This window comes from Triticum dicoccoides, chromosome 3B, assembly GCF_002162155.2.
Source record: "Triticum dicoccoides isolate Atlit2015 ecotype Zavitan chromosome 3B, WEW_v2.0, whole genome shotgun sequence".
In the NCBI taxonomy this organism is placed as follows: Eukaryota; Viridiplantae; Streptophyta; class Magnoliopsida; order Poales; family Poaceae; genus Triticum; species Triticum dicoccoides.
This window is the reverse complement of record NC_041385.1, coordinates 819077517-819089849: the sequence shown is the minus strand read 5'-3', so window position 1 is coordinate 819089849 and position 12333 is coordinate 819077517. Positions and strand designations below refer to the sequence as shown.

The following is a 12333-nucleotide window of genomic DNA, read 5'->3' as shown; positions in this document are numbered from 1 at the left end:
GCTCAGTTGGCGCGGGAATCTAGTCTAGTTGCACACACATTGATGTTTCGTTGGCAGGACTTTTTTGGCACACACACATATACTCAGTTGGCGCGGCAATCTAGTCTAGTTGCACACACATTGATGTTTAGTTGGCAGGACTTTTTTGGCACACACACATATGCTCAGTTGGCGCGGCAATCTAGTCTAGTTGCACACACATTGATGTTTAGTTGGCAGGAAGACTAGTTCGTCGAAACATCCCCATGCGGGATATAGTTTTGAAGAGCACGTCGCGAGGATTCCAGCGGTGAAAACGGATCTTAATTCCGACGCGCGGTTTGGAAGATATAGCTTTTTAAAAATTTGAAAACCGAAACAAATGCATATGTGATCTGTTTTTTCCAACTGACTGTGACCGGTGTGAATGTATTAAATGCTAAAAGATACATGCGCTAGCGGACAAAAATTACACACATGCATGTCTATTTTAGGCCAGCCGCTCACGCATGTACGGCTGGCCGCTCCATCGCGCTAGTGGGCAGCCGGCCGCCCACTAGACGCTCCCATTTTTCTTATAGGAGTAGATCTAAATATGCAACTCATTGATGTACCTACACTTTTTGTACTTGTTCTGTTATCTCCATTTATTTCATTCTACAGTTATGCTCCTATCTTTGCTCCTAAGCCAGATGTATTTCATGACAGTCTACTTCTGTTGATGTATCTATCTTTTTCAAGAAGCAGCAACATACTACCTTTAGTGGTATTACAAAGCTATCCATTCCCCTGTGTAAAGTAGATTGAAAAATGGACCTAGCAGGCACCAGACCATCTGCGGCTGCAGTTCTATTCCATCTTTTCTTTCTTTTTTAACAATTGACTCTCATTTGGAGTACACAGTCACACAACATGTTAACAAATACTCTATTATACATACACGTTAACAAATACGGCAACTAAATTAGTGCGGGTAATTCTGCCCTAAGAGGCGCCAACCCAGCCACTAGTGACAAGTTAACAGGCTAGGATTGTAGATCAATTGGTACTTGGTCAATTGGTACGAAGGACACCTACGGCTCGGCCTTCTCCTACTGCCTCCCGAGCTACACGTCCTCCAACTTCTCCGGGACGCTGAGGCTTGGCCCGGCCGGGCAGCCGAAGCGGATCAAGACGACGCCACTGCTCTACAACCCCCACCGCCCCACCCTCTATTACGTCGACATGGTCGGCATCCGCGTGGGCGGCAGGGCCGTGGCCGTGCCGGCATCGGCACTCGCGTCGTTCGACCCGGCCACAGGCACCGGCGGCACGATCGTGGACGCGGGCACCATGTTCACGCGGCTCTCGCCCCCGTGTACGTGGCCGTGCCGGCGCAGGGCGCGGGCACCTGTGTCGGCGCCGCTGGGCGGGTTCGACACGTGCTACAACATGACCGGCGGTGGCGTGCGGGTGCCGAGCGTGACGTTCACGTTCGCCGGCGGGGCGAGGGCGGCCGTGACACTGCCTGAGGAGAACGTGATGATCCACAGCTCGTCGGGCGGCGTCGCGTGCCTGGCCAGCATGCAGCAGCAGAACCACCGCGTGCTCTTCGACGTCGCCAATGGCCGCGTCGGGTTCTCGCGAGAGCTCTGCACGGCCTGATCCATATACGCGCGCGAAGAGTACTAGTTGAGCGGTAGTAGGTTTGTACGTATTATGCCACGGCAATTTGTGATTTGTTTTGCGCTAAGAAATGTTGTGTTTCCAGATGGAAAAAGCTTACCTTCAGCAGGCTGATGCACGCGCGAGCGTCCGCCGGTTGCGTAGCCGTCAGATCAATCCTGATCAAGCGGACACGCTGAACACAAATCAGTCCTGTGCGACCGGTTTTTTCTTGCAACAAGGGTCTTGTTTCAATAGATTTCTGCAACATAGGACTAGTTTCAGAAAGAAAGAAAAAATTCAGTGGTGAAGGTTTTTTTTCCTGCAACTGGGGTCTTGTTTCAAAAGATTTCTGTAACATATCTTTTGTTTCAGAAAGAAAAGAAATATTTCAGTTGTGAAGGTTTTTTTTTTCTGCAACAAGGGTCTTATTTCAGAAACATAGCTCGAGTTGCAGCGCCATGGAAGCGCCCGACGTTAGAGAGTGAGTGGTGAGACATTGCAACATGAGGCATGTTTCAGAAACATAGCACCGGTTTGCAGAAAACACTGAAAAAGCGCTGGGCGTGAGAGAACGTCGCCGTCATGCTCGATTGGACCTAGCAGTTGCTCACGGGGCTGAGACGGAGGAGGAGTAGCAACGCCGGCGAGCACGGCATGGACTAGTTCCCCCGGCGCGCCGGCGGCAGCGATTTTGCAATGGTGGGGGCTGGCGCCGCGCTGGACGCAGCTGTGTCAGGACGGCGGGATAGGGGAATCTGTTTCCGAAACTGAGCGGTTGTTGAAGGAAGTAAAGAGGTGGTCACGCGCGTGGTGGTTAGATCTAACGGCTGTCAGGCCGCTGATCTAACGAAGCTCCATGCGGCGGATGTTTCTAATACATCCGCCGGCAGACGCGTAGCGGCTCCCTTTCCAGATTCGAAATTTGCTCATATAGTTGTGAAGTTGTACGTTTCCTCCGGGAGCTGTAGCCGACGACCAACGCGAGCAGGGAACTTTTCAGAGTTCGTTTGCTCAAGAAACTTCTCCGTTTTACTTGCGTTTATAATACACATCACTTAAAACTTGCCTCAATATATTTCCTAATTTTAAAATTTGAATCACTTGCCCGTCTAGCTCAGTCGGTAGAGCGCAAGGCTCTTAACGTTGTGGTCTTGGGTTCGAGCCCCAAGGTGGGCGATTATGTTTTGTTTCAGGCGCTTTTAGCTATTTGATTGATCAAAACAAAATGCAATGTTTCATATTCGTTTACCACAAATATTTGTTATAAAAGTGATCTCTCTAATCACCTTTTGCATCTTATACAAACCATATTTTTATTCTTTATTTAATACGCAGACGCTCATATATACGCACATACAGTCACTCCAATGAGCACCTCCGAGAGACTGAGTCAGCACATACTCTTGAGATTGACAAAGTCGCCACCGACGTCTTCAGCATAGTCGATGAGAATGTCTCCTCCAACTAAACGTACATCCCCTAAAGGTCTGGAATAAATGCAGGAAAATGCGATCACCGTAAGGCCTGGAATAAATGCGGGAAAATGCGAGCACCGAAAGGCCTGGTGTAAACAACGAATAATGCAAGAACCAGTGTCAAGTCTATGACTTGAACCCTGATGGGTTAGGGATACCATAATTTTTTTTGATAAAGGTGATATCTATAAGCACTTTTTTACATCTCGATTTTCTCCAAGAATTATGCATTGAAAGTTACATAACACATGATTTGAACGAGGTGGACTACCCACAAAGATTTGGCAAGCTGCATGAGTTGAATACCATGAGAACCTAATATCGTTGAACATTTGCACACACTTTGGTTGAAGATGAGAGGTTCATCACAAGGTGAACCGACACCTTCTCCTTATTGTACTGCCATTTGCAACCACTGCCAAGATCCAATGCTTTTTTCCCTTATTGTACTGTCATTCGCAAGCACTACCAAGATAAACAAATATTTTGGAATACGTCTTCAGCATAGTCGATGAGAATGTCTCCTCCAACTAAACGTACATCCCCTAAAGGTCTGGAATAAATGCAGGAAAATGCGATCACCGTAAGGCCTGGAATAAATGCAGGAAAATGCGAGCACCGAAAGGCCTGGTGTAAACAACGAATAATGCAAGAACCAGTGTCAAGTCTATGACTTGAACCCTGATGGGTTAGGGATACCATAATTTTTTTTGATAAAGGTGATATCTATAAGCACTTTTTTACATCTCGATTTTCTCCAAGAATTATGCATTGAAAGTTACATAACACATAATTTGAACGAGGTGGACTACCCACAAAGATTTGGCAAGCTGCATGAGTTGAATACCGTGAGAACCTAATATCGTTGAACATTTGCACACACTTTGGTTGAAGATGAGAGGTTCATCACAAGGTGAACCGACACCTTCTCCTTATTGTACTGCCATTTGCAACCACTGCCAAGATCCAATGCTTTTTTCCCTTATTGTACTGTCATTCGCAAGCACTACCAAGATAAACAAATATTTTGGAATATAAACAGACGATACGGTTTCTTAGTCAAGATTTAACATACTAGACCGAGCTAAGAGATTTTTCTTCCTAGTATGCTAGATGTCATTGCCATCGAAAATTACATTTGATATCATCGCCTCTCATGAAGGTTGCAACGTTACCCATGAAGCACTGAAACCCAAGCATAAAACACCAACTGCAACATGTGGAGGGGCAATGCCGCAAATTTGGCTCACCAAACACGTGGAGGATAAAGAAGAAGCAAATAGAAACATAAATTTCAGAGAAAATACGATGCGGTGGTGTGCGTGCCTACTAATCCTCAATCATATTCAAGCTATTCCAAACTATTCTTTTTTTTGGCAAGTGGTTCCAATCTATTCTTGACCTCTCCAGCATTTCAATCTCGTTTATATTTCAATCCTTGTTATTGGTATTATTTAATAGTACATAATGTTCTTGTATGCCCAGTACCTGGTATAAGCAGTTATTTCAAATATTTCCAAATAGTTTGTATTTTCTTTTTTTACACGAAGCATAGTTATGGTTTCAATTATAATTTGCACTACTTTTTTGCGGGAAGTACCCTTTCTTATGGATAACTTGATGTCGTGAATATAAGTCTATCTTTTATGTCACTTTATCCTTCAATTTTAATGTTTTAACACATGATTCTTTCATTGTGAATAGCACATACTCCCTCCGTAGTAGTAGTAGTAGTAGTAATAACACATACTCCCTCCATAGTAGGTTTGTATTATGCCATGGGAATTGGTGATTTGTTTTGCTTATGGCACTAACTAAGAAATGTTGAGTTTTCAGATTCAAATTTCTCATTAAGTTCTCAAGTTCTACGTTTGTTTTAGGAGCTCCAACCTATGATCAATGCGAGTATGAGGTGCGGGGAACTTTTCAGTGTTGCTGAAAAAAAAAATCCCATTTTAGAATTTGTGTATACTTCACATTGCTTATTGTTTCCTAAAGTATAATCTCAAAATTTTGAAATTAGGGTAGATTCCGTCTAACTCAGTCTATAGAGCACAAGGCTCTTAACATTCTGGTCTTGGGTTTGAGGCCCAAGGTGGGCGACATATTTTTTTAGATTAACTTGATTTTAGTAGAATTTGTCTAGAGTTATGCCATTACCATCGAGATGTCAATGAGATTCCGATCTCCTCTCAAAAAAGGTTGCAAACCTAATCCTCAAAGCACCGAAAACCAAGCATAAAACACCCATTGCAGCTGCTGGCGGACCCGGGAATTCAATTTTGGGTGTTCAGTTTTTTTCACCCTAACAAAGAAGCCAACTGGTTCACAGCAATACGAATACATATACAAATAGTTCACAATAGAAACAATATCTCAAAAGGATATATACAAATTGTTCACAATAGAAACAATATCTCAAAAGGTTAAGAAAAATGCAAAATAGAGAAGGAAATTACAATACAACCATACACTTTGTCATGGCCTGCAAGCGAGATATGACAACATCATTCTTCACTTGAAGAAACAATTCCATCATCGTTCACTTGAAAGCAAGTCAGTAACGCGACGTCGGCTCGTCCATGGGCGGATGAAAGATTCTGACTGGTGGCTGGGGCTGTGTGCATCTCTCCTATGTGAAGCCTGCTCGTTGGTGCTCTTTGGCTTATTATTACTTCTGAAATGGGCTACTAATGGGCCTATAGGCCGTAGGTTGCTATTTCTGTGATATATCACATGTGTGTGTGCGCGCAAAAAAAAAAATGTATGTACATGTACATCGATGACCCATGGTGAATCCGCTAGTGATTGCAGCACATCGAGGAACAAACCCCAAATTTGACCAACCAAACATGCGAAGGTTAAAAGGAGACCGACAGAAGTACAAGTTTTGAAGAAGTGACAGACAAAAGTACAAATTTCGAAGAAAATACGGTGTGGCAGGTGCACGTCTACTTCTACTCCTCGGTCATATTCAGGTTGTTCCAATCTATTATTGGCCTCCCCACGGTTTTAATCTCATATCTATTTCAATCGCTGTTATTTTGTTTCAGAACAGTTGTATTTTATTTTATTTTTTGCAAGAAGAATTGCTATGGTTTGAATTATAATTTGTACCCTGATTTTTTTTTCCATCAGGCCGAAGTAGCTGCAGAGTGCATTATTATCCCCACTAGCTTTGTTTCTTATTGTCTTATTTTTTTCCATCAGGCCGAAGTAGCTGTAGTGTTTGTTTTCTGAAGATAATTATAGGGGAAGGCTATGTTGACCACTACAGTGTTGGTTTTCTGAAGAGAGCGAGAGGGGAAAGCTTCCCCACCACTTCTATTGATCGTAGCAGGCTGAGAGAAGTTGGCGAGCCCATGGTAGGATTAAGAAGCTACCTCGACCACACATACTGCGCTGCCATGGTGGTTGTTGTCGCCTTTGAAGTGCTAGCGCCTAGCGGAGACTAGACTAGAGTTCCCCATAGCCGCCTGCACTGCACCGCACCACTAGTCCACAGAACAGAGTGCCAGGCCGTCTTCCCCCAAGAGCCACACACCCTTCCGCTGAAGAAGCTGTAGCAGCTTGCGAGCGATGGCGCTGGCCCGTCGGTTCATCTTCCTCTTCTGCGCCGCCGTCCTGGCCGGGCTCGCCTCCGCCTCCGCGTCTCCCTCCCGCTCCCTGTCTGGTCCGTGCGTGCTCCGGTGCTCCCAACTACTGCGCAGTGCTAGTATTTTGCTTATTGAAGCGGATTGTGATGGGTTCGTTCTGTTCTCTTGGTGCTTGAGCAGACAGAGCGTCCCAGGCCAGCACCGGACTGACGGGGAGGAGCTTGCTGCAGACCAAGAACGGTACGTAGTTTCACGGTTTCCCCTCTTCTTCTTACTAAGTTTTTTTTTTAGAAAAGGGGGTTTACCCCAGCCTCTGCATCAGAAAGATGCATACGGCTCATATTACTAAAAAATCCAGTAACAAAGTCGCCAAGTTTCAAAGTAAGAAATAAAACAAAACGCTCATAAGAGCCAGACCGAAAGCCAGAACTGGCTGGCAAATAAAATAGGAGCACTACATGCTTATCCTATTACATGACCGCCATCCAAACCGGTTGAAAATAACCCGAGCTACCATCTCCCATCGGGTAGACGCAGTAGCCAAACGCCCCCTGGCCTACGTCGGAGTGAGTAGCGACCACATACGGATCAATGTTGTGGCCCTAAAGATAACCTGCAAAAAGTGAATGTTCGATGTTTTGTTAAAAACCAAATCATTTCTGCAGTTCCAAACTGCCCATAATAAGGCACAAACTCCAACACGAATGTGCCTCGCTATATCTGAATCAACCCCATCAAGCCACATTCCAAATAACACGTTGATGGAGGTAGGTGGAGTAATATTAAAAGCAATATGAATCGAACGCCAAAGAATCTTAGCCAGCGGACAATCAAGAAAGAGGTGTCTGATAGTTTCGTTATGATCACAAAAGCTACACCTAGCAGAACCCATCCAATTGTGTTTTGCCAGATTATCCTTTGTCAAAATGACTTGTTTATGTACAAACCACATAAACAGTTTGATTCGCAAAGGCACCTTCACTTTCCAGACATGCTTCAAGGAGGGGATGACACTAGAGTTTATGACATCCAGGTACATGGATTTGACCGAAAACACGCCGTCCTTAGTCAGTTTCCAATACAACCTATCTGGCTGTTGAGACAACTGGACATCCATCAACCTTCTTACGAGATGAAGCGCATATGACTTCCAGTGCGTTCATCTGATATGCTTGCATTTATTCATGTCCATGCTTATCAGACTGCCCTACGGACTTTGAGTCCCAGAACTACACGATCATCACAAGCAAGTGCAAAGGGCTGCAACATCCTACTATGGAATGTTGTGCTGCTTTCAAGGAATTTTCATGCCCATTTGCGGCGTATAACAACATGCAGAGCACTAACTGTGCGGCCACAATGTTAGCCTACATCAACGTCCAGGGCACGTACCCAGCCGGTCTATTCGACGAGTGCCTAGTAGGCATGGAAGGGGTTTCTTGCGAAGCCATTCCAGCAATAGAAACCGGTATGTCAAATGGTGGGCAACGAGTTCAAGGTATGTCCTTTGATTGCTCTCTTGTGTGGACTGTGGACTAGGAGCATTGTTGTTCCATTGAGCGGTACTTTGCTCTCAACGATCTTATAGACATGTCAGTTGATTTAGTCTACATAATGGTAATCTCCACTTACAAGGAAAATTGATACTTAGATCTTTTCACTGTTATGAAAATTAGCTTGTTATGTACATGGTAGCATTTTTACACTAGTAGACATGAGCATTGGAATAGATGAATAAATATAAATAAGTAGAAGAATTATGTTATGTGAATTAAAAAAGATGTCTATTGAAATGGAGAAAGATGCTAGAACCGGAATGGTGCAAAGGTCAATGAAATAGGTGAAGTTTCCTTGTGAAATGGCCTAACCTATGTTCAATTGCTGAAGTGTGTTCGAGTGAGATGATCCACAAAAAACAACTGTTTTTTCAGTGTCTATATCACTAAAGGGATTAATTGTTATTTATATATGAGGACTATATATGAATTCATGTTTTTCTAGGACACAAATCACGCAACTCACGCCAGAGGGCGCTGTGGATTATTGCTGTGGCAGCTCCATTACTTTCAATACTCATGTGCTTTATCTGTTCCGCTATATGGATGAGAAGACGACGAACAGGTTTGTTTTTATCACGATTCATTCACTACAACATGGATAATTTTTAACATGGTTCCTCTTACCTTCTATTTTTACATGTGAGGTAATAGAGTAAGAGTTAATCAAACCACTAATTAGTGAGATCAACGGCATGTTAAAATTGCTCCTACAATATTCCTCTAAAACGAAAGAAGACACATAAATGTAGGCAGTCTTTAGGTTTTAGCCCCAGATAAATGGTGTATATGACTGTGTCCTATCAATTTAGGAAAGGTAAACTTGCACCATCAAGCTGCCATGAATAGGCTGAAAGAAGACACATTGGTTCCGAGATTGGAAGAGAAGAGTTCAGAGTGCACTCTCTTTGACTTTTCTTTGATATTGCATGCTACACACAACTTCTCCAAAGAAACCCTACTTGGGCAAGGTGGTTTTTGGCCCGTCTACAAGGTAATATGTTGTCTTGAAAATATTCAAATATATGTTCATTCCAAAAAAGTATTAAATCATGATTAGCTTCAATAAAATGGAGATTTAGCTGGCTACTAACCAATACATTTATGTGTGCACGCCTGAAACACATTCTCATATATTTACAATAGTGCTATTTACTGTTACAAAATGTGTGCACGCCTAAAATATATTCTGATATATTTCCAATAGTGTTATTTATAGTTACAATTAATAGCCCAATATATAACGAATTGTGCTATGATGTGCGTAGTTTTCAAACTTATTTGTGGGAGAATTATCTATATAATTTCAAATATCTACAGTGGAAGTCATCGTGTCATCCATCTTGTATACTAGCAACCTATGGCAAAAAAGGCACAGTCGCACGATTCCATTATACTATATTATCTTATTATCATTGCCCTAGAAAGAAAAAAAATACACATACAGTTGCTTGATATACATATATGTAGCCTAAAATCCAGTATTATAAATGTATGTCGACCAAATATGATTAGCATAATTATACGGAGCCTTAAACCAAAAAGGAAACATTAAGAAACTCTTAATAAACATTTTTATTTTACCCTATTCGACAATGGACTGAAACTCAGAAGGAAATAAGTAATGCACTGAAATGGAATATCAATGCCATGTATTGTCCGCCGCAAAAAAATGCCATGTATTATACTCCCTCCGTTCCAAAATATTTGTCTTTTTAGAAATTTCAAATGGACTACCACATACGGATATATATAGACATATCTTAGAGTGTAGATTCACTCATTTTGCTCCATATGTAGTCACTTGTTGAAATCTCTAGAAAGATAAATGTATAGGAATGGAGGGAGTATATGATGTGCTGTATATACCAAAATTCATTTTCCCATGGAGTGCATGTAATCTATTTTCTGTAATTTTAGTACAAAAATTAATACCCTAGTTTTCTACATACTTCCAGGGGCAATTACCAGATGGAATGGAGATTGCAGTTAAAAGGCTTGCCTCACATTCAGGACAGGGTTTCACAAAATTCCAAAATGAAGTTGAACTTATTGCAAAACTACAACACAATAATCTGGTCAAGCTCATGGGATGCTGCATTCAGGGAGAAGAAAGACTTTTAGTGTATGAATATTTGCCAAATAAGAGCTTGGACTTCTTTATCTTTGGTATGCACATTGTAGTTTTACCATATTTTAGATTCGGTTTCGTCCATACTATCAAGTGCACACTCTACTGTACAGATGAAAGCATAACAACTTTTGTTGATTGGAATAAAAGATGTTTGATAATCGAAGGGATAGCCCAAGGTCTTCTATATCTCCACAAGCACTCTCGGTTGCGCATCATACACAGAGACCTTAAGGCCAGTAACATTCTCTTGGACCAGGACATGAATCCTAAAATTTCTGATTTTGGGCTAGCAAAAATTTTCAGCTCCAATGATACTCAAGGAAGTACAGGGAGGGTGGTGGGAACATAGTAAGCACATTACACAATTAATTAGAATACCATTAATCATCTGATTCATCAACCATTAAATTTTGTGCTTCCAACCCATTTCAGTGGTTATATGTCTCCGGAGTATGCATCTCAAGGCATTTACTCGGTCAAATCTGACGTGTTCAGCTTTGGTGTGTTACTTCTCGAGATCCTTAGCGGAAAAAGGAATTCCGGTTTCCATGAGCATGAAGATTTTCTTAACCTCCTTGGATACGTGAGTATTCTGCAAACTCTCGTCTGTATATTACTTTTTGACCGAAGTAATTTCCTGTTTTGTATGTGACAAACGATAAACTTTCTGCAGTAGTGGAATCTGTGGGAAGGTGGACGTTGCCTCGAGCTTCTAGAAGCATCGATTGCTAACGAGGTCCATGCGGCGGAGGCTAGGAGGTACATTAACATTGCACTAATGTGCGTACAGGAGCATGCAGACGATCGACCGACCATGTCAAACGTTGTCACGATGCTAAACAGCGAGAGCGTTGCTCTTCCGGAGCCTAACCATCCGGCATACTATAACCTAACGACAACTAAGGAAGATGAATCGGCTAATGTTCCATGCAGCTATAATGGCGTAACCATCACTGAGGAGCCAGATGGCAGATAGTTGATCACTTTGCTTCGGTTCTTAATGAAAGATCAAGCAAAGCAGACAACAGGCATGGGAATTTTATATTTATCTCTTAATACTTCTGCATTAGTTCAAGCTTAAATACGCATAAGATAGGCAGATAGACCGGACCAACTAAGCCTATCATATTTCGGTTCTGAAGGATGGCGACCAGCGTATTTCTGTAGCGGTTGTTCTATCCTGCGGTGAATGAGGCTCTGCCGGTATGCATAGGCTTGAAACGACATCCAAGCCAATGCTGTAAATAGCTTTTATGCACCCGCATCATTATTTTCCACTGGTGGCTGGTACCGTAGGCTTTGAAGGATTACAGAAGATTTTAATCCGCTAGTAGCTGCATTAACTGAATCCTGCTTGGCAAAATACTCCCTCTGTGAACTAATATAAGAACGTTTAGATCACTAAAATAGTGTTCTAAACGCTCTTATATTAGTTTACGGAGGGAGTATGTGTTTCATCGATGTGCGCCATTCATGTTTTCCTAAGTTAATAGTGCCGGATGCACGGCTGCTCTCCTTCATCTGCATGTTCGGATTTTCTTCCCCGTGATATGTTTTGCTGCAAATGTAGAAGAATCTGACGGCGCCACCACACAATGACACAAATGCGGAGAAAACTGTTGGTGCCAATTGAACTGCCGTCTTCAATACTAAAGATCAGCCTGAACTATCATGGAAACGTTGAGACCTTAACTAATAAGGTTCCGGTGCTGCAGTTGATCTGTTCAGGGCATCAGATTCGTAGCAGATCCACACTGTTACGGAAGGAAGCATTTCCATAGTGTTTTCATGGTAAAACCAACATGAAGGACTACTTCCTTTCTGTACTTAGCAAAGAGGTAACTGCACAAATAAATACACTTCATCTGGGGCTGAGACAACAAAAATTTCACAGCGGGATTTTAACAAAGGATTTGTCTAGAGCACATCTAGATATATTGCACATC

The 12333-nt window shown here is 42.5% G+C and overlaps 2 protein-coding genes and 1 non-coding gene across 4 annotated transcripts; all 3 read left to right on the top strand.

Annotated features, from left to right (window-relative positions):
* Window positions 1-1203: 1203 nt before the first annotated feature.
* Window positions 1204-1623, top strand: LOC119282462 (aspartyl protease 25-like). Its single transcript, XM_037562688.1, has one exon. It carries the CDS (start codon window positions 1204-1206, stop codon window positions 1621-1623), a length of 420 nt encoding a protein of 139 aa, XP_037418585.1.
* Window positions 1624-2729: 1106 nt separating this feature from the next.
* On the top strand, window positions 2730-2802 carry TRNAK-CUU. Its single transcript has one exon. It is a non-coding gene; the product is annotated as a tRNA-Lys (tRNA).
* Window positions 2803-6529: 3727 nt separating this feature from the next.
* LOC119278681 (G-type lectin S-receptor-like serine/threonine-protein kinase SD1-1) lies at window positions 6530-11726 on the top strand. Of its 2 annotated transcripts, XM_037560019.1 has the most exons (8): window positions 6534-6774; window positions 6878-6937; window positions 7899-8195; window positions 8699-8818; window positions 9066-9247; window positions 10212-10735; window positions 10820-10970; window positions 11061-11726. In XM_037560019.1, the coding sequence occupies exons 1-8, from the start codon at window positions 6681-6683 to the stop codon at window positions 11061-11063; spliced, it is 1431 nt and encodes a 476-aa protein (XP_037415916.1). In that variant the 5' UTR covers window positions 6534-6680; the 3' UTR covers window positions 11064-11726. The 2 variants fall into 2 exon arrangements, with proteins under 2 accessions (XP_037415917.1, XP_037415916.1); XM_037560020.1 differs by lacking the exons at window positions 10820-10970; window positions 11061-11726 and having other exon boundaries at window positions 6530-6774; window positions 10212-10422; window positions 10535-10643.
* The last annotated feature ends 607 nt before the right edge of the window (window positions 11727-12333 follow it).

Bases quoted from the DNA above. Each gene is read 5' to 3' on its own strand.
- LOC119282462 (XM_037562688.1), top strand. From the start codon at position 1,204: ATGGTCGGCATCCGCGTGGGCGGCAGGGCCGTGGCCGTGCCGGCATCG.
- LOC119278681 (XM_037560019.1), top strand. From the start codon at position 6,681: ATGGCGCTGGCCCGTCGGTTCATCTTCCTCTTCTGCGCCGCCGTCCTG. The intron at 6,938-7,898 runs GTACGTAGTTTC...CATGCTTATCAG, and splicing joins CTTGCTGCAGACCAAGAACG to ACTGCCCTACGGACTTTGAG. The intron at 10,736-10,819 runs GTAAGCACATTA...AACCCATTTCAG, and splicing joins GGGAGGGTGGTGGGAACATA to TGGTTATATGTCTCCGGAGT.